This window comes from Accipiter gentilis, chromosome 19 (assembly GCF_929443795.1).
Source record: "Accipiter gentilis chromosome 19, bAccGen1.1, whole genome shotgun sequence".
Taxonomy (NCBI): domain Eukaryota; kingdom Metazoa; phylum Chordata; class Aves; order Accipitriformes; family Accipitridae; genus Astur; species Astur gentilis.
The window spans coordinates 26,808,072-26,827,462 of NC_064898.1; the positions used below are offsets into that span (position 1 = coordinate 26,808,072).

At 49.5% G+C, this 19,391-nt stretch overlaps 2 protein-coding genes across 6 annotated transcripts; both read left to right on the forward strand.

Annotated features, from left to right (window-relative positions):
• The first annotated feature begins 19 nt into the window (after positions 1 to 19).
• Positions 20 to 13,693, forward strand: PAAF1 (proteasomal ATPase associated factor 1). The gene is made up of 12 exons (XM_049822967.1): positions 20 to 112; positions 192 to 232; positions 776 to 879; positions 1,293 to 1,382; positions 5,648 to 5,746; positions 6,450 to 6,600; positions 8,719 to 8,913; positions 9,275 to 9,366; positions 10,577 to 10,692; positions 11,746 to 11,828; positions 12,237 to 12,319; positions 13,204 to 13,693. The coding sequence occupies exons 1-12, from the start codon at positions 66 to 68 to the stop codon at positions 13,279 to 13,281; spliced, it is 1,179 nt and encodes a 392-aa protein (XP_049678924.1). The 5' UTR covers positions 20 to 65; the 3' UTR covers positions 13,282 to 13,693.
• On the forward strand, positions 13,339 to 19,208 carry DNAJB13 (DnaJ heat shock protein family (Hsp40) member B13). Of its 5 annotated transcripts, XR_007508824.1 has the most exons (9): positions 13,780 to 14,054; positions 14,298 to 14,401; positions 14,737 to 14,898; positions 15,398 to 15,555; positions 16,892 to 17,005; positions 17,441 to 17,554; positions 17,650 to 17,726; positions 18,285 to 18,516; positions 19,135 to 19,208. XR_007508824.1 is itself a non-coding variant. In XM_049822975.1 (8 exons), exons 1-8 carry the CDS (start codon positions 13,393 to 13,395, stop codon positions 18,436 to 18,438), a joined length of 918 nt encoding a protein of 305 aa, XP_049678932.1. In that variant the 5' UTR covers positions 13,339 to 13,392; the 3' UTR covers positions 18,439 to 18,945. The 5 variants fall into 5 exon arrangements, 3 of the variants coding, with proteins under 3 accessions (XP_049678932.1, XP_049678931.1, XP_049678933.1); XM_049822975.1 differs by lacking the exons at positions 13,780 to 14,054; positions 19,135 to 19,208 and adding an exon at positions 13,339 to 13,427 and having other exon boundaries at positions 18,285 to 18,945; XR_007508825.1 differs by lacking the exon at positions 19,135 to 19,208 and having other exon boundaries at positions 17,650 to 17,804; positions 18,285 to 18,341.
• Positions 19,209 to 19,391: the final 183 nt, after the last annotated feature.

A 19,391-nucleotide genomic window follows, 5' to 3' on the forward strand; every position in this document is an offset into this window, starting at 1 on the left:
GCTCTCGCCTCGCGGGGGTTGACGGGAAGGAAGGAGGCGGAAGAGGTTGTGGGCGCCTCGGCAAGATGGCGGCGACGCTGCGGATCCAGAGCGACTGGAGCCAAGCGCTGAGGTGGGCATGATCCTCCCGGTTCTCTTCCACTAGTCCCGGTCCCCTTCCCCGCACTCACTGCCGCTCTTTCTCTCTGCAGGAGGGACGAGGGAGAGGCCTGGCTGAGCTGCAGGAGCCCTGGTGAGTGCTGAGGGGCCTGAGGAGATCTCAGGGGGAGGCAGGCTGAGGGGGTGTCTGGGGGGCTTGAGGGAGCCCTGTGTGTTAGGAGGGGGTGAGGGCGGTTGGAGGATGCACTGTGGTTTGGGGCGGGGGGGTGAGGATGGTTAGGGGGTGCTGTGTGGTTTGGGGGGGTGGGGAGGGCAGCTGGGGGGGGGTTCCTGTGGGTTAGGAGGGGGTGAGGGTGTTTGGGGGCTTGTCCTGTGCATTAGAAGGAGGCGAGGGCGGTTGGGGGGTTGTCCTATGGGTTAGGAGGGGTTGAGGGTAGCTGGGGGGTTAGGAGGCATTGAGGGCAGTAGGGGGGTTGTCCTGTGGGTTAGGAGGGTGTGAGGGTGTTTGGGGGTGTTCCTGTAGTTTAGGAGGGGGTGAGAGTGTTTGGGAGGTTGTCTTGTGGTTTAGGAGGGGATGAGGGTGGCTGGGGGGTGCTCTGTGATTTAGGGGAAGGTGAATTGAAGGGTGGGTCTGGGGTCTGAGGGGTGGTCGAGCTGATGGCTGCTCTCCCCGCAGGGAAGCCGACCCTGTATGGCAGCCTGACCCGCCGCGGGCTCAGCACTGAGGGCGTCCCTGACATCGCTGCTTCCGAGGGCTTCGTGGTTGGGACAGTCACCAAGGTGCCAAGGCTGGGGTGGAGCGGGGGTCAGTAACTGCCTTCCATGTGCAAAAGGGTGGCTCTTACAATGGTCAAAATAGCAGCCTAAAGCTGTCGCCCAGGCCCTTGCATGGTCCTCTCCAGCTATCCTGGGCCTCCCGCCTCTGCAGTGTCCTGGATTTGGTCTGTAGCATTCCATAGTTGTGCTGGAGCTGTGTGTCATGGCTGGCCAGGCCGTAGTGGCCATCCCTTGCCACCCAGGGCCTTCATCTTGAGGAGGCGTAAGGAGACGAGCCCAATGCTGCACCTTCCATCAGTCTTCAGGCTGTGAGAGACCACAGCTGGGTCCAGATCGTAGTTCTACCTTGGCAGCCTCTGTGTTTCAGTAGGCGTAAGAACACTTCTAATTCTTTTCCCCTCTCTTTCCTCCTCTAGAAAAGCATTCTCATTTCTTGTCCTCACGAAAATGTGTCCACCAAGTTCCTGGCCCCATACACAACTTTTTGTAGAATTCATCAGAAAAGTGTAAGTAACCTTGTGAAGTGAATGAGAAATAACTAGAAGCAACCATGAACTTTCATATGTCTCTGACCATCGTGTGCTTGTTCTGAGGGGTGGTCTGCAGCATGACTTTGTGTGTGAACTAGGTAATGAAATATATCAGACTGTAAGAACTTGGGAAATTTGATGATGGTTATGTTTAGCCCCCAGACATAATCTCTAAAATTCTTTAGACTGTTTTCTTGTAGGTGATGTAATTTCTGCTCACTTCAGGCCCATGACAGATCCTCCTGTAAAGGAATAAGATATGTGAATTAGTGTGTCAAAAACCAAGATAAAAATAAGAGGTTCCAGGCACTGATCTCTTCATCTGTGACTGGTTCAAATCTATCTCCAGTTTATAGCAGCTGTTTGCTCCTATGCAATGAAGTTGTCTGTATTTGATATTTGCTCTATGAATTTCTGTTTGTGGGGGTGGGAATTGAATATTGCATAAACTCACCTTGACCTGTTGAGAGTTCAGACACCAGAAGGGCCCAGCTTTTATTTAAAAAATAAATAAATTGAATGAACTTCTCACTTATTTAAAAGCAGTCCTACTTGTTTTGCTGAAAAATCTTCCTTATTGCACCCCCATCGATCTGCGGGTGCAACAAGTAACAGCTTGTCACTAAACTGTGATACAGAAAGGCTGACTCTGACCTGAAATTTCATTTCTTCACTCAAGAGAAGCACATAACTTGGCTTTGCTGGAAAGTCGTTTGTGTTTTTGCTGAACACTTAACACTATGTGGAAATGATCCAAGAAACTATGGAGTGTGTAGCCTGCAGGTACAGCCAGCTGCCCTAAAGGGAGTCCCCTGAAGGCTCCTGGAAATGTTTTAGTACACTTATCACAACCATTTGCTTAAATCATGAGACAAACCCAGCTGAAAATGCTGAAAAGTTAGTCTCTGTTAATGAAGCTCAAAAGTGGTATAAATCAAGGTGCGTTTTGACATCAAGGCAATTCCGTATCTCTACAGCTGTTTTAAGAGGAAGTGGGGCTCTGCTGAGAGACAGAGCTTGGCAGTAAGGCAGCTCCGGAGACAGAGGTGAATCACTTCTCTGAGCTTTGTGCTACTTAAGAGTCCCCAGCTGCCCTTTTGTGTGATAAATGGAATCAACATTCAAAGCACAGCAAAATGGAAATGCAGGCGTAAGTGGTTAGTCTGCTGTCAAATGGGTGTGATGGGTTACAGCTGCACTGCAGATCTCTCCTCTGGAAAGCAGCTGAAGCAATATCTATTAATATGTAGATGAGTTTAAAGCTGGTGTGGACTAAGCTCCAGTTATCCTTTTACCTGCTGCCTCTTGTTCTGAGCACTCGTGCTTGGCCTTGTCTGTTTATGTATCCCTCCTGAAAATTTGAGGATATGTCAAACATCAGTGAGGCTTTTCATTCCTCCTTGAATGACCTTCACAAGCTTTTCTTTTTTTGCCTTTTTTTTTTTTTCTTTTTTTTACTAGGGACCAAATTACCACAGATTGTTTTGTTATATAAAATGCCACTCAAGTTAGAGTCATAGACTCATTTAGGTTGCAAAAGACCTTTAAGATCAAGTCCAACCATAAACCTAACACTGCCAAGCCCACCACTAAACCATGTCCCTAAGCGCCACATCTACATGTCTTAAATATGTCCAGGGGTGGTGACTCAACCACTTCCCTGGGCAGTCTGTTCCAAGGCTTGATAACCCTTTTGGTCAAGAAATTTTCCCCTAATACCCAACCTAAACCTCCCTGGCACAACTTGAGGCTGTTTCCTCTTGTCCTATCGCTTGTTACTTGGGAGAAGAGACCAACCCCCACCTCACTACACCCTCCTTTCAGGTAGTTGTAGACAGTGATAAGGTGTCCCCTCAGCCTCCTTTTCTCTGGGCTAAACAACCCCAGTTCCCTCAGCTGCTCCTCATAAGACACGTACTCCAGGCCCTTCACCAGCTTCGCTGTTCTTTGGATGTGCTCCAGCACCTCAAAGTCTTTCTTGTAGTGAGGGGCCCAAAACTGAACACAGTATTTGAGGTGTGACCTCACTAGTGCTGAGCACATGTTACCAATATATTTCTCATGTTACAGATATGTAAGTAAATGTACTTAATGGCTGTTGTGATGGCTAAACCATTACCTTGTGCTCTTATTTAAATCTTTTAATTCCTGTTTCCATTCCTGATTTTTTTTTTTCAAGTGGAGGTTGAATATTGATCCTGCACCCTATTAAAATTAGCTGTGATTTGAACTGTCAGAGCTTTTCAGGAGAGGAGTTTGGTCTGACCCTTGCTTGGACAGGAGAACTTATGACTGAAATGTGGCATATCATGTCCCCTCAAGCTCTGGCTGACGCACGTGCAGCAATAGGATACCGTAGGATGTCCTCCTTGACATCAGGAAACAGCTGGAGATAGATGCAGGTCTATTATGCACTTGGTCTGCCCAAGGCCATAATCCTTAAATCTTGGGCCCCTAGCTGTCATCTTTTTTGGCAAAGTCTCTCAATCTACTCATATCTTTGGGTTTGCCTGTGAACATGGTAGTAAATCTGACTGTCTCTTCAGGCTGGCTGCTAGCTAAGGCTGAGCATGTGCAAGAGGGTCGACAAAGCCCAGTCCTGTTTGAGAATAGATAATTGTACAGAAAAGCATTTAATCTGAAGCCTGGCATAAAGATGAGCAGCCTCATCCCTTACATACCTGACCAGGTGGTTGCAACCTGCAAGTGCAGTGATGGACTGTGCAATTTAAGACCAGAAACCTGTGCTTTGTCGTGCTGGTGAGGGGGTTGGAATGGCGATGGAACTGTAATCTGCATTTCTTGTGGTGGATCTGCATTTCTCACTTCTGTCAGTGGATTTTACCACTGTAGTATTTTCTTCTAATCCATGGAGTACAAATGCAATTACTAGGAAGCTTTCGGAGGTAATACAGCATGACTCCGGTATCCAAATCTTGCAAGACAAAGCAGCTATTCCACTACATAGTTGTGATAGTTTTATTGTTTTTTGCAGGATGCAACACTAGTGTTAACCTTTGTTCTAACAAAATCTATATCGTTGTTTTTTCAGCCTGTTTAGTGTTGCTGCAATCTGTATTGGAAATACCTCTGTCACTTGGGAGATGTAATTGTTTCACTCAAGGCTAGAATACCTGTTATATTAAAATATTTTAGAATAGAATAGAATATTTCAGGGACCTGCAATGATCATCTAGTCCAGCTGCATTTATCCACAACTAAAATGCATCTGCCTTTCTCAAAAGGCAGCAATAATATCTGGCATCATGGGAGAGGCTACCCTTTTGCAAGAACATAAGATCAACATCTGCTCTCTTCAGAAGTATTCAGCTTTCCCAGTGTTTATGCAAAGCAGGCAGTTGTTAATACTTTAGTGTGATAGACTGTGAGGAGTTAGCCTGCCTGCATAAGGAACTAGTTTTGAGTCAGTGTTTCAGAAAATTTAGGCTGTGCCATTGGCCTCATAAATATCTCGAACAATGTCTTGTGGGCTTGTGAGTCAGGGTGCTCTCAAGCTGGCCAGTTATCTTGAGCTGGTGTGGAACAGCTTGGCTCAAATTCTTACCTGTGTACAGGAGTTGCTAGAAAAATCCAGATTTCTGCTTCACCTGGGGTAAACCTGAAATACAGCTGCTGTGGCTGCAGGCTTCTGACTCGGCATTTCTTTTTCTCCCTGCTTTGTAGATCTCTGCAGAGTCACAGACAGAGAATAACAATTTCTCTGTCAAATTTGGTGGCAATTACAAGAAATCTAGGGTGCTTTGTGCCAGGTCCCAGTCACCCAACTTGTCTGAGCCCTGACTGCAGGTCAGCCCAGATCAGCAGCTCGCTCTTGAAGGAGGAATGCAGCAATCTATGTAAACAGATAAATTGAAGAGGATTTCTTTTTGTGCTGCCCTTGTCCTCTAGAAAAACCCTGCTGTTAAGGATCCGCTTGTTTTTTGATTTCTTAAGGGCTTAGTTAATATCTCGTAAAACATATCATGAGGATGAGGTTGAGAAAGCCTGTGAAGTCCTTGCTTTAATGTTAGGATATTATCAGGCGGAAAATGTTTAGCTAGGACTATGGAAGCTCTTTTGGGTGTTTTAAATGAGTCCAGCAGTGTGTCTTGGGGAGATAATAGTGCTGAATGATGTACTTGGCAGATGTCCCCAGTACAGAGTTAGGGTCTTGAGCAGAAATACCTATATGCAGGGTCATTCATATAAAGCTAATGTTTGGTGGTTTTACCCTCCTGCAGATTACCTGTCTTGATATTTCCAGTGGTGGAGGGCTTGGCGTGTCTACCAGCACAGATGGGACCATGAAGATCTGGCAGGCTGCGAATGGAGAAATAAGAGTAAGACTGTCTAAGCTTTGACGTTGTATGTTGTCTGTGATATTATTGAAGTCATTCGGCTGTGACTTTGGTCAGGCTATCCACATGCTTTTTATTGAAAAGCTAATTGAAATTTGACATCTCGGTGGTTTTAAGTCAAAACTGTTGGAAAACATGACTTCTCCCAAGGGAAATGATGCTCAGCAATCCGGAGAGGAGTCCCAGGATGAAAATGAGAATGGGTACTTAGGAATGACAGCTAGAGTGCAGAAGGTAACTGACAGCTCCTAACCTGCGTGGTACAAGCACTGAATTTCTTCTGCAGTAGAGAAGACGTGAGAAAGAAAAGACTCCTGCCTGTGGTGGATTAACCCACATCATGGCTATCTGCCTTACCGGTTAAGGTGTTTCTTGTGGAGCTTGACCTGTCCACTGCTTGTTTGGCAGAGGATAAAGACATTTAACCTGTAATTAGAAACAAATGTAGTATCCTTTGCTATGTAATTAGTTACTCAGATGGTAGAGGGAAGGTGCAAAGTGTACCTGCTACCTCTTTGACTGCCTCAAATTCAGATGAGTCTGTTCCAGGAACACAAACCCAGAGGATTTTGAATTAATCCTCTGCCCACGTGGGAACGCCAGGTTTTCCAGTGTCATAGCTCAAAAATTGCTTGGCATAAGGTTGATAACAATGGAACTAGCACATAGTTCTTTGTTTTTCCAGAGACTATTGGAAGGCCATGTGTATGATGTGAATTGTTGCAGGTTTTTCCCATCGGGCCTCGTGGTTCTGAGTGGGGGAATGGATGCCCAGCTAAAGATCTGGTCAGCAGAAGATGCCAGCTGCGTAGTAACATTTAAAGGTCACAAAGGAGGTACAGAGTACTTAGCCTTTAAAATGCTTGATCTGCCGTGTGTATAATTGCCTTGCATCCGAAGACTAACGTTCAGTCGCCAGCCTACTGCCCTTTGTGCTCTGCATTTGTATTAGATGTCCAGAGTATCTTTTTCAAGCTCCCAGAACTTGAATAAAAAGATCAGTAGTTGTTGTATTAGACAGATGAAACTGTTTCACTCGCCTACCTGTGTTTTCCTCATTAATTAAAGTAAAAGGAGGGAGGATGCAGTACATTAGTCTGTCATGAGTGGCAGAGGTCGAGGCAGAGGGCATTCTGCTCCTCCAGAGCAGTGTCAGCTCTCCAAAGTTCTGATCTGCATTCAGTAGCCTTGCTGCCTGCACTGAGAATGCCTCCTGCTTGCACCCAGATCATCCTGCTTACCTTCATTTGCTCCACAGTCTCTTCCTTTTTTTTTTTTTTTCTTGCCCAGAAAAGCATATAGCAGTTCATTATGGTCTTGCAGAACTCAGGCAGGCAGTTACCTGCCTTGAGGACGTGTGCTGTTGAAAGTGAGTAAAGCAGAACAAGAGGAGCTGCAAAGATAATTAAGTGATTATTTCTTAAGAAAGGCTGGAGTAAGCTTGTTCACCCTTGTACCGAGGGCATATGTTCAGCTCTGCCCCTGCTGATGGTCGTGCTGCTGAAAATGAGAGCAAATTCTTCACCCTCCTTGTGTCCTCATGCAGAGGATGCACTGGCCACCTTACATGGTTGAGTTTAGTGCTGTTCCTTGCATTCAGGGTCTACACTACAAACTCCTCCAGTTGATGCTGTCTTAGTCCTAAAGAAGAACTGCAAGGGAAGGCAAATGAGCTACCCAGAAAGGCTCCTGAGAGCTGTGATCAAAGCAAGTTTCTGGACAGAGCCTCTGTTAATCTCTGGAAAGAAGATTTGATTTCCAGGACCCCTCGTTCAGAAGCAGTGTGGATTTATACGTAATGCTTAAGCAGGCTCCTATTTTACTCCTGTTTACACCTGGCCCACAGCACAGTCGCTGGTGGTTGTGTCTTGTCATGGTGATTGCTTCCTAAGGGATGCCGACTTGAATGCTTGGGTGATCATGAGCAAGTCCAAGTGAATTGTGGATGTGGCATCAGATGCCCAAAATCCTGCTCCTAATTATCTTCTCCCTGAGAAACTAACTGCTCTATACAGGCTCGTTTTCCCTGTCTCACAAGATGCTAGGCTTTATTGAAAAGGTTAATTAATAAGCCACGTGGCTGGCTGCCCTAAACTTGATTAACTCGAAAACTTGTCTTGTGCTGAACCTTTCATTGTTCTCATATGATCTATTTGTGTGGATTCAAAATACTTTGCTGCAAATGTCCTGTAAACAAAATGCGGCAGGCAGTGTAACAGAGCTTTGGTCAGAATGATGTTGGCTGGCTGACTTCTGATGACTCTGAAGTTGACTTTATTCGCTGCTTATAACTCTGGCCCAAACTGCTGCAGTTGGTTTGCTTGGCTTGTCCTGTCATTTGAGCTTGTCATGTTTAATGACTGCTTCTGTAGGGAAAGTGTCAATTAAATCTTCTAACCATCTGACTGTTCCCTTCCAAAAAAACACTGCATCATTTTTCAGATCTAGACTCGACAGCCCGCAGTGAAGTGAAGTAGTTAGGGGATATTAGCACCTGCAAAGACTGCTCTTTTGACGTTGCTGTAGCTGGATAATGTGGATGCTGCTTGCCCCACACAACTTTTGGGATTATCCAGAGCTGGACTTGGCAACATTTAAGAGTGCTGGGCCAGACTGTTTTCTGCCCAAGTTAGAGGTTAATTTTGGAGGTAGAAATTCAGCAGTAGCTGTGGTATCAGTTCGAGGTGTGGTGTTGCCGATCATTTTATTGGTAATATCTCGCCTCTGTGTTGGGCATGTGATTTGCTGGGAGCTGCTGCCTTCCATGTACATCTTTCCAGATGCAGTGGCTCCCTGCCCCATGTTGCACACCACGCAATTTGGCTATGTGTGACTGGTGGCACTCTGGGGACAGTGGCTTGGGGCTTGTAGTTGAGTTCACCTTGGGAAATGACATGCTTTGTCTATCTGCCTTCCATGCTGTCTGTCTGAGCATGGTCTTTGCTTTGATGCAGGTATTTTGGACACTGCCATTGTGGATCGGGGAAGAAATGTCCTTTCCTGCTCTAGAGATGGCACTGCCCGCCTCTGGGACTGTGGAAAATCCGCCTGTCTGGGTGTCATTGCTGACTGTGGCTCTCCTGTCAACGGCATTGCTGTGGGCACTGCTGACAACTCACTGAACCTGGGCACGCCTGAAAAATCTCCTAGTAAGGGTTTTTCTCTTAAAATTCAACCTTTGTTTCCCTTCCCCAAACTGCTTAGGTTTGTCACCAATAATCCTGAATGCTTGACATGCTGCTGTGTGCCCTTGTACCACCTAGGGAAGGGAACTAGGGTTGCCAAAATAGAGCACTCCAGTCCTGCAGAGGAATTGAGCCTTATCAAGCAGTTTGAGTGATTAAGACAGGAGTCTCTTTGATTACTGTCCTGCCTTGCTGCATCTGGTGTCTTAGGATATGGAGGAATGGTGTTACAGGTTCAGCAGGGGTGATCCAAACTGTCAGGTTTTGGTACCATCAAGACTTGTTGTATAGCCACTGCTGCAGTTAACTATTGTCCTTTTGTTAGGTGAACGTGAGATTGGGACAGAAGGGAAAATCCTGCTGCTGGCTCGAGAAGACAAGAAGCTTCAAGGAGTGGGACTGCAGAGCAGGCAGCCGGTAAGGAGTCTGAGACTCTCAGAAGTACCTGCCTGGGAGAGTGCTCTGAGATGCTGCTATAAAATCAGCTCCGGGGCCCCAGTCCCTTTGTTTCTATTGCTGCTGCAGCAGCTCCTCAGTTTGTACACTGCTGATCATGTGGCTGTGTGGAGCGCTGGGGTGAGGAATTGAGCCAGGTTAAACCTAGATAGTTTACCTATCTAATTATTCAGTGTTATTCCAGCTCCATTCCCCAGTGAGGTTCACCATGTGGCACAGAAGGGGACAGAACCAGGCTGGAGGCGGGGGAGGGCTGATCTGCCTGCCTTTGGTCTTATGCTGCAGTGTTCTCCCCTGTATGTATTCCCTGGAGGAGAGACTGAAACCTGGTACAATAAAGGGATGCTTTCTCTCCTTCCTGCTGGCCAGATTCTTACATGGGGGTTTGAGGAGGAAGAATTGCTCACGATTTAACCTGGGTATGGAGGAGATGGTATTTAAATTTGAACAGTGGCCAGTAGATGTCATTGTGAGTGCAGGAACTGCAGGCTGTCTCATCCAGCCAAGGTGTAAAGTTGCTGTTTATTCTGGCAGGTGTTTTAAGCAGTGTGTGAAGGGGACCTCAGATGGTCACCAGTCCATCTCTTTCCTCTTGGCAAAGGGAGATGGAGTTGGTAGATCTTGGGTATTGAAGATCTTATCAGGCACTCCTTGGTGACGTAGCAGATTAAACTGCTTGTGGTGTTTGTGGAGAGTAAAATTTGGGTGGAACAGATAAGCTCACCAAGGCTGGTCAGTGAGATGGCAAAGGCTCGCCTGGAAGAAAACTCACAGCCTCTGTAATGATGACTGCAGGTCTGGGAGGAAGGAGTGGTCTTTGCCAACCTGCCATGCAGCTCTGGTCTCGCTGCTCCGTGGGTTTCTGAAGATTAGTCTGAGCTCAGTATTGGTTCGCCTGTCACAGTGACACATCCTTTATCCAAGGGAGACTCAGGAGCATTCACTGATTGCAGTGTCTCTGCTGACTTGGCAAAACTGATCCTGGAGCACTGTTCCCTTCTGTGTTTTGGAGAAGAGCTGAGGGGTTATTAACCTCTGGGTTTGCCAGTTTGTGCCATGACTCGTGGAAGTGATGTACTGACTTCTAAATAAATTATTGCTTCCTTCTCCTGGGTGTCCTGTGTCCTCATCTGTGAGTGTCTGACACTTGAATTTGTTCCTATATTCCCAGGTGTTCCTCTTCGTTGGATCTGATGCGTTCAACTGCTGCACATTCCTCTCAAGTACCTATATCCTAGCAGGGACTCAGGATGGGAACATATATCAGCTGGATGTGAGAAACACAAAGTGAGTGTGTGCTTGGGGCTGCAAGTATTTAAATGACAGCTAGTTTTTTGCCTGGGAAAGAGAGCCAGATCGAGGGTGCTGGCAAACAATGCACCTTCTGAAGGGTAGGTACAGCCCAAGCCATGGCACCGTGAGCTCCTGAGCCTCTTGCAGCCATTTCTTTCTCTTGGGGAGCACTGGGGAGGATACTTTTGCTTGGGTTGGTGATCTGATGGGATGTTCTTTGGGAGGTGCCTTCTAAAAGACTATAGGCTCTGTGTGGCCTCCTTTAGTTACTGAAAAGCTTGATCTGTGACCAGGGGTGCTCTTGGCATAGCCTGACCTCTCAGATTATTGGTTTTTTAATATATATATATAAAAATTATGTTAATATATTGTGTACTGTGCATATTATGTTATATAGGAATATTTGTGCAATTATTTATAATCTATGTACATAAAGAAGTTTTCTGCTAAATCTATCTACAAGCATAACAGCAGTATTCCTCCCACCAAAAGCACAGGCCCTTCCTCTCCTTCACCAATAAGACCTAAGTGTCTTTGTAAGGTCTTATGCTTTACCCTGATCCTCATTCCAGCATAGGACTGGAACTGAGCTGTCGCTGAGGGCAGGAGCTGCTCTAAGTTGGTTTCTATTGGTGTCAAAGGCGAGCTCCGAGCAGGGAGGCATCCAGATGGTGCTTTTGGGTCGGGGCTGGAGAGGCTGGCACCAACATCTGAAGAGTCTTTCATGCTGGATGAGCTCCAAGCTTTTGTCTGTGCCTTGGTAAAGATAATTCCTGTCTATGATCCATGGAGGCATGCTGACGTTCACCTGCTAGCTACTCCCATTTCCATCCTTTGGCAACATCCGCAGGAAAACCAGTGCTGAATTCCATCTGCTTCTAGGGGACAGAGACTCTTTGCTAACCACTGATCAAGTCCCCATGTCCTGTACATTCTCCTCATGTATCTTTTAACCAGGAGCTCACACTCTTTCAGTGTTTGCACATTGGAATGGACTCTTGACTATAGACCATAATACTCATCCCCTGTTTGTGCTCCTTTTTCTAGCGCTCCAATCCAGGTCATCCATAGATCAGGAGCACCGGTGCTTTCACTGCTCCCATACCGAGATGGATTTATTGCCAGCCAAGGTAACTCAAATCCTGTATTGTGCAAGTAGGAATTGTATAATCGAATTGAGGAGTTTTCTGCTCTTTGGGTATTGCTTTCTTAGATAGAAGCACTGGCTGGCTGGGCAGAGTGTCCATGGCAAAAAGGGGATGTAGTAGGACTATATTATATGGTTGCTTTTTGCCTTCTGATTTCTGCCCCCACCGTGTTCCTCCAAAATAGGACCTCTAAGTTGCCTCTCAATGATTAAAGCCTTTTCCCATCTCTCTGACATCCTCACAGCACTTCTCCCTCTTCCTGGGGACTCTGTCCCCTGTGATCAGGCATTTCTGATGGGCCTGTTAGTGCTGTTTGTAATTAAGAGTGTGGCTTATTTCACTAATTGGCTGCTGTTCTTTCCTTGCTTCGTATCTGTTCTGCTCATGTAGGTGATGGAACCTGCTTTATCATTCAGCAAGACCTCGATTATGTCCTCGATCTCACAGAAGCTGACTGCGACCCTGTGTACAAGGTAAGGAATACTGTGTATCGCCCAAGATAAAGGGTGCAGGGAAAGGTGATGCCAGGTAGCAGGCAGCTGCCTTTATCTCAGGATTTGGCAGCCTGCACAACGGGTTCCTTCACACAGTTGACTTTTAAGCTTATTTTTTTTTCTAGCTGAATAATCTTAATATTTTGCGTAAACAAATCTCTGTGGTATACTCTGGCGTTATCTCCATCATGCAGGAACAAAACTGAAGCAGTGGAGTAGCTTGGTGGTTGGAGTAGCTCTGGCAGAACTGTGTTTCTGTAAAAAGCGTGAATTAATTGTGCTCGGAGGATCACTGGGGTAAAAGCAGCAGCTGACTGCGCAGTGCTGCCCATCTTCTCTTGTCCCCTCATGACTTGAGACCAGAAAATGGGTCTTGCTGTTGTGTTTCCAGGTGCCTTGCTGCGCTTGTGCAGATTGGGGAGGGTGACCTGGGTTCCCTGGGCTTTCAACCTGGTGGCACTGGTGGAAATCAGCAATTTTTTTAAACCTGTTCCAGCTCTGCGGTCCAGTTCCCCCTCTCCTAGCCAACGCGCACCCTCAAGGGTAACACTCAGTCTCATGTGGAGGCTGAGATTTGACCTGCACAACTCATTGGCGTGTGCAAAACACAAGAAAACTGTGAAAAAAGTCATTTTCTGTTTCAAATTTAACAGAAGAACCCTTGTGTGAGCACTTACCTGCTCCCTAAGCTCCTGGTAAAACCTAGAACTGCTCTTGGAAACCTGTTAATGCTGTTTCAGGGGACGCTCGCCTCCTCTTCCCTCTGTAAAAGCCCAAAAGGAATGAGAATTTTACTTCTAACTGTCACTTGGGAAATACTATGCTTAACTACTACTCCCCTCCCCGCCCCGGCTCTTTTTCAGGTGGCTTCTTGGGAGAAGCAAATTTACACATGCTGCAGAGATGGGATAGTGAGGAGATACCAACTTTCCGACCTTTAAGTGTTCAGATTGGCCAGATAGTGGAGCGATGTGTCCAAATAGCTCTTCCACGCTTATTTTCCTGTACAGTGTGTTTGAGATGTGTATATAGAAATTTTTGAGACTATTGTGATGACCAGGCTCTATACAGAGGTTTTTGGTGACAGGTAATATTTCTTACTACAACACAACTTTGATCATTTTTTTAATTCTGAGAGTGTCTTTGAGGTGTTAGAGAGGATCTTGTGTTGCAATAATTTTTTTTCACTGCTGAAAAACTGCTGTTTCTAAGGGGGGGGAGGGGGGGGGAGTCGATGCAGGCAACTGTATCACGGTATGGACTGAAATAAAGCTACTGCTTTGATAACACCTGTGTAGAAAAGAAATTTTCCAAGAAAACGTCTTTTTTTTAAAAAAAAGGCGGGGGGGGGGGGGTGTGGAGAAAAAAGAAGAGAGAGGGAAAAAAGAGTGGAGCAGGAGAGAGAGGAGAAAACAGAGAGAGGAGAGTGTGAAAAGAGAGAAAAAAGGAGAGAGAAAAGGGAAGGGGGAAAGGGGAAAAAAAGGAGGAAGGGAAATAAAGGAAAAAAGAAGAGAGGCCTGGGGGCGGGTGGAGTCCGGAAGTGCGCGGGGAGAACTACAGCTCCCATGGTGCCCGGCGCGGCACTGGACCGGAAGTTCCCGTCGCCCCCCGACGCGGTGACCATAGCAACGGGGGAGCGGGCCGCCATGGGGCAGGACTACTACGCCGTGCTGGAGCTGGGCCGCGGTGCCACGGACGCCGACATCAAGAAGGCGTGAGGGGCCTTGGTCTTGTTCGGGGGGGAAGCCCCGGGGTCGGGGAGAGACCTGGGGGGCCGGGACCCTGTGGGTGGCTGCCCTTCGCCTCCCCCTGCTCCCCAGAGCAGGGGCCTGAGGAGGGGAAAGGGCCTGGGAGAAGGTGTGAGGGAACAGCCTAGGCTGAGGGGGCTGGGGGGGTGTTCTGGGGCGCCGGAGCTGGCTACGAGGCTGGGCTCTCTCCCCTCCTCTCCCCTTCATAGCTATCGGAAACTGGCCTTGAAGAACCATCCTTTAAAATGCAAGGAGCCCTGGGCGCCGGAGAGGTTCAGGCGGCTGGCGGAGGCCTACGATGTGCTCAGCGACCGTAAGTGGGGAGACTGTTCTCTTTCTTGGAGTTAAGGCGCAGGAGGGGTCGGACGGGGGGTGAAGCGTCTCTGGTGTGGCCAGAGGCGTGCTGAGCTCTGAACCCCCAGTCCCTGGCACACCCAGGGAGGTGGCATCAGCTTTGCGACCCACAGCCAGGCTGAGAGGTGCCATATGCTCCTGCTTCCATCCCACCTGCTGCTGTTCACAAGGTGGCAGGGAACCCCCCTCTCCAGCCTCCATCCAAGCAAAACCTGGATCTCAGATTGGGGCTCTCACCCCGCACCCAGCATGGGGGGGAGCATGGCCATTCCCAACTCCTCCTTGTTCCCTAAGCCATGAAGAAAGGCATCTACGACAAGTTTGGAGAAGAGGGGCTGAAAGGCGGCATCCCCTTGGAGTCTGGTGGCGAGAACCCCTGGACCACCGGCTACGTGTTTCACAATAACCCTGACAAAGTCTTCAGGGAGTTCTTTGGTGGAGACAACCCCTTTGCAGGTGGGTAGGGGGGCTCTGGAGGGTGGCCCAGGCCAGTCTGTGGCTGTCGTGGTGCTGTGGCCACTGCCAGCTCTGAGCTTTAAGCTTTACAGGGATGTTTCTCTGCCCAGCTACTCTCAGGTTCCTCTGGGGTTGCTGGTCTCCAGTGCTTGGAGGTTAGATCCTGACTTCTCCCAGTCCTGGGCGGGCAAGAGGACCAAGGGGTGCGTGTTCAGGCTGTCAGCTCTTCTCAGCTACTGTTGTGACCCTTTTCTTGGAGGATTTCCATCAAAAAGAGGGGTCAGGTTGGCGAGACTGCCATAAACATGTGAGCAAGATAAAAACACTCCTGGAGAAAAACACTTCAGCTAAAGGAGGAAAGTGGTCCTGGGTAGAAGCAGATGGGAGGTTTCTGGGTGGTGTATTTGGGGTGCTCAGCTTCCACGATGAGGAGGCTCCGGGGGACACCCCTGACCCTCTGATCCGAGTGAGGTGACCCCCTCTCTGCTTGCTCACGCAGAGTTCTTTGCTGAGGATGGCTCAGAGTTGATCCTGCCCTTTGGAGGGCTGCAAGGACGAGGAGCGATGAAGCAAGATCCCCCGATCGTGCGGGATCTCTACCTCTCCCTTGAAGACCTGTTCTACGGCTGCACCAAGAAGATTAAGATCTCCCGCCGGGTAGGGGCAGTGGGGGTGAAGGAGGGGGGAATGCTCGGCAGGGTGAGGAATTTGGGTCTGGGCTCTCCTACTCTGTGTAGGATGTTTTGGCAGCAGAACCTGAGGCTTTAGGGCTGGTCCTGCTCAGGGGACTCAGCAGGCCACAGCACTGTGTCTGGGCCGCGGGGAGGGGTCGGAGCCAGACCCAGCAGAAACGCCAGCAGGATCCAAACCGGTACCCTCCTCTCCTGCCTTGGCGAAAGGAATTCAGCACGAGAGGTGATGCAGAAGCTGCTGGGAAGGAAGGGCTGATTTCAGAGTGGGGTGGAGAAGGACCACAGAGTTTCCTGTGCTCCCTTGATTTTATTTTCATATGGGGCTGTGTGTCCTTTGTGCTCTCAGTGACCTGCATCACCCCCTCTCACTGTCCTGGTCTCCTGGTTTCAGCCCTGAGTTCCTCCTAATCGACCTGACCCCATTTGTTCCCACAGCCACTTTGCTGTGGAGCACGAGCTGTCCTTGCTCTCCTCTCTGCCGGCTCGCACGCAGCTGCATGACCAGAGCAGTTATAACGTCCTCTCTTTGGGCACCTCAGTGTCACAGATCACCGCTCTGTTTTGTCCCTTGGGCCCTGCAGAGAAGGACTTGGCGCTACCGGTGGATGAAAAGCTGGACATGAGCTGGCAATGCGAGTTTGCAGCCCAGAAAGCCAACCGTGTCCTGGGCTGCATCACCAGCAGCATGGCCAGCAGGTTGAGGGAGGGGATTCTGCCCCTCTGTTCTGCTCTGGTGAGATCCCACCTGCAGTTCTGCGTCCAGCTCTGGGGTCCTCAGCACAGGAGAGACAGGGACCTGTTGGAGCGGGTCCAGAGGAGGCCACAAAAATAATCAGACAGCTGGAACACCTCTCCTGTGAGGAAAGGCTGAGAGAGAGTTGGGTTTGTTCAGCCTTCTCAGAAGAGAAGGCTCCAGGGAGACCTTATTGCAGCCTTCCAGTACTTAAAGGGGGCTTGTAAGAAAGATGGGGATGGACTTTTTAGCAGGGCCTGTAGAGATAGGATGAGGGGTGATGGTTTTAAACTAAAAGAGGGCAGATTCAGACTAGATATAAGGAAGAAATTTTTTAAGCTGAGGGTGGTGAAACACTGGCCCAGGTTGCCCAGCGAGGTGGTCAATGCCCCATCCCTGGACACGTTCAAGGTCAGGTTGGACGGGGCTCTGAGCAACCTGATCTGGTTGAAGATGTCCCTGCCCATGGCAGGGGGTTGGACTGGATGACCTTGAAAGGTCCCTTCCAACCCAAACCGTTCTGTGATTCTATGACCCAGCTCTTCTAGCCCTCTCGTCCACTCCCCAGGTGATGAATGAAGATGGTCAAACGAGCACCATCAGGGATAAGATCTTAACAATTGATGTGCAGCCGGGTTGGAAGCAGGGCACCAGGATCACCTTCGAGAAGGAAGGAGACCAGGTAGTGACCGTGATGTGATGTTCTGGGCCAGGTTTCCTTGAGATCAACTGTGTGCTCTTTGCAGGTTTCCCATTGCTGTGGGCAGTTGGCAGCACAGCTAACAGAGCAAATCAGTGTTACTGTTCTCAGAAACACTTTAAGGAGCCCTTCCTGCCTGGATTTTCCTTAGGATAGATAAAAAATAATTGAAAGGGGTGGCTTTCTGCCTGGCATCACCTTTGCAAAACCCAGTCTGATTTCCTTTAGCTGAGCAGGAGTCTTTTATCAAAGACTCCTCTTTTTTTCTTAAAGGAAGAGAATACCTTTCCCTTCTCTGAAGCCAGCTGAAAGCAGCAACAAAGGGACAGGCATTCATGTCACCTTTCCCTGTATAAAATAATTTGGTTTACACCAAACCATTTCCAGGTATCTTTATGTTTTTTCCTTCCATTTTAGGGCCCAAACATCATTCCAGCTGACATCACCTTCGTTGTCCAAGAGAAACTTCACCCGAGATTTAAAAGAGCCAACGACAACCTCGCTTGTGTCACCACCATCCCGCTGGGAAAGGTAAAGAGCCAAGCGAGGGGACGGAGCCAGCCCCAGCTTATGTTTCCCCTCTGGGGCTGCAAATGCAGCTCCAGGTCCCGCTCTGTACCTTGCAGGCGCTGATCGGCTGCACGGTGGATGTGAGGACGCTGGACGGGAGGCTGCTGAACATCCCCATCAATGACATCGTGGAGTAAGTGCCGCGGGGCAAACGGCTGATGGGCTCAGATGGTCGGCTGGGGCCTTTCTGCAGAGCCTGGTGGCCAAGGAGGTAAACGGACGCTTGGGAGGAACCTCAGCATTGGCCTGTTCCTCTTGGCAAGCGCTCAGCACTTCCCAAGCACATCCCCGTTGCCTCAATTACTGGGGTGCTTCAAAAGATTTTCCAGCAGGTTCAGGGCTCGGGGGGTTCCCAGCCTGGAGGAGGAGGATGCCCATTGTGGGCTACTCATCTGGTTGGGGGCCATGTTGGTGGTAGCAGAAGCAGGGAGAGGGCTTGGCGTGGGTGGGTGGAAGACACGAGCGAGACGAAGGCCGGATGGTGCAGCCTGCAGGGCAAGGAACGTGGGGACACAAGGCTGGAAGAGGAGGGCAGGCCACCGGTTGAAGTTGGAGGAGCAAACTTGCCCTAAGAAACCCTCTCGGAAGCGTGCGTGGGGCTCTGCACGTGGACACATTGGGGCTCAGGGCCGTGGCCCCCGTGTCCAGGATCATCCCACAGCTCCTCTCAGCCCCTTCCTTTGCTTTGCAGCCCCAAGTACTGTAAAGTGGTGCCAGGGGAGGGGATGCCACTGCTCCAGGACCCCCGGCGCAGGGGTGACCTCCTCATCTACTTCAACATCGCCTTTCCCAAGAAGCTCACTCCTGACAAGAAAAAGCTCTTGAAAAGTGCCCTCCTCTCCTAGGGAACAATGACCTTCCCCCTCTCCTCCCACCAGTAAAGCTCTGCGGCCAGCACTGTGGCTGGGTAGAGGTTGCTCCAGGTACCAGGGACCCTAAAATGCAGGATCACCCTAAAACACAGCACAACACAAGCTAAAACACAGCTTCCCCCTGCCTGCACCCCACTCAGGGGGGCGGGGGCGATGACCCTGGGGAAGGGGCAGGGGGCTCTCTGGGGCAGCCAGGCAATTGGGGTTCCCCAAGAGAGGACACGGGAGTCCCCAACAAACCCTGTGCTGGGGGGGTGTGTGTGGGGAGGGTCTCCCAGCAAGGACATGGGAATCACCAGGGAGGGTCCCCAGCACAGACTGGGAGGGATGGGGGTCCCCTGCACAGCCCGGGGACTCACCAGCTGCTGTGGGGCTGGTAATGGGGACAGAGTGGGAGGGGCCCTGCTGTACCCCAGCTCTTCTATCATGGATTTGAGACCTGGCGGGTTGGACAGAGGTGGGGGTCCCCCATGGTGGGGGTCCCGGGACTGGGCACAGCCATCACCAGGGCATCAAAGCTGCACATCCCATTGCGAGGGGATGAGCCGTCCTTGGGGCTGGGGGGGTGCATCTGAAGGGGGGGGGGGGGGGGCAGAAGCTCTTTGCATCCACACACTTGGCTTCAATACTTTTTTTTTTTCTTAATCACAAAAATTATCTCTTCTAAAGCTGATCCCCCAATGGCACACGACACTCGGGGAAGTTTTCAGATAAAGGCTGGTTTGCCTTTTCCAGCAGCACACCAGGGCTGGGAGAATGACCCTACCCCCCGCCCCCCAAAAAAAGGCAAGGGAGCCTTGAGCCCTGCTGTGATCACACCCCATAGGGGCGGTTTATTGGAAGCGTCACTAAGGAACAACAGGAATTGCCGCATCCCCCGGTCTTCGAATCGGTTCCACCTGCTCACGCTGCTCGCCTTGTTCCTG

Bases quoted from the DNA above. Each gene is read 5' to 3' on its own strand.
- DNAJB13 (XM_049822974.1), top strand. From the start codon at position 13,906: ATGGTGCCCGGCGCGGCACTGGACCGGAAGTTCCCGTCGCCCCCCGAC. The intron at 14,899-15,397 runs GTGGGTAGGGGG...TTGCTCACGCAG, and splicing joins TGGAGACAACCCCTTTGCAG to AGTTCTTTGCTGAGGATGGC. The intron at 17,727-18,284 runs GTAAGTGCCGCG...TTTGCTTTGCAG, and splicing joins CCCATCAATGACATCGTGGA to CCCCAAGTACTGTAAAGTGG.
- PAAF1 (XM_049822967.1), top strand. From the start codon at position 66: ATGGCGGCGACGCTGCGGATCCAGAGCGACTGGAGCCAAGCGCTGAG. The intron at 113-191 runs GTGGGCATGATC...TTCTCTCTGCAG, and splicing joins GACTGGAGCCAAGCGCTGAG to GAGGGACGAGGGAGAGGCCT. The intron at 10,693-11,745 runs GTGAGTGTGTGC...TCCTTTTTCTAG, and splicing joins CTGGATGTGAGAAACACAAA to CGCTCCAATCCAGGTCATCC.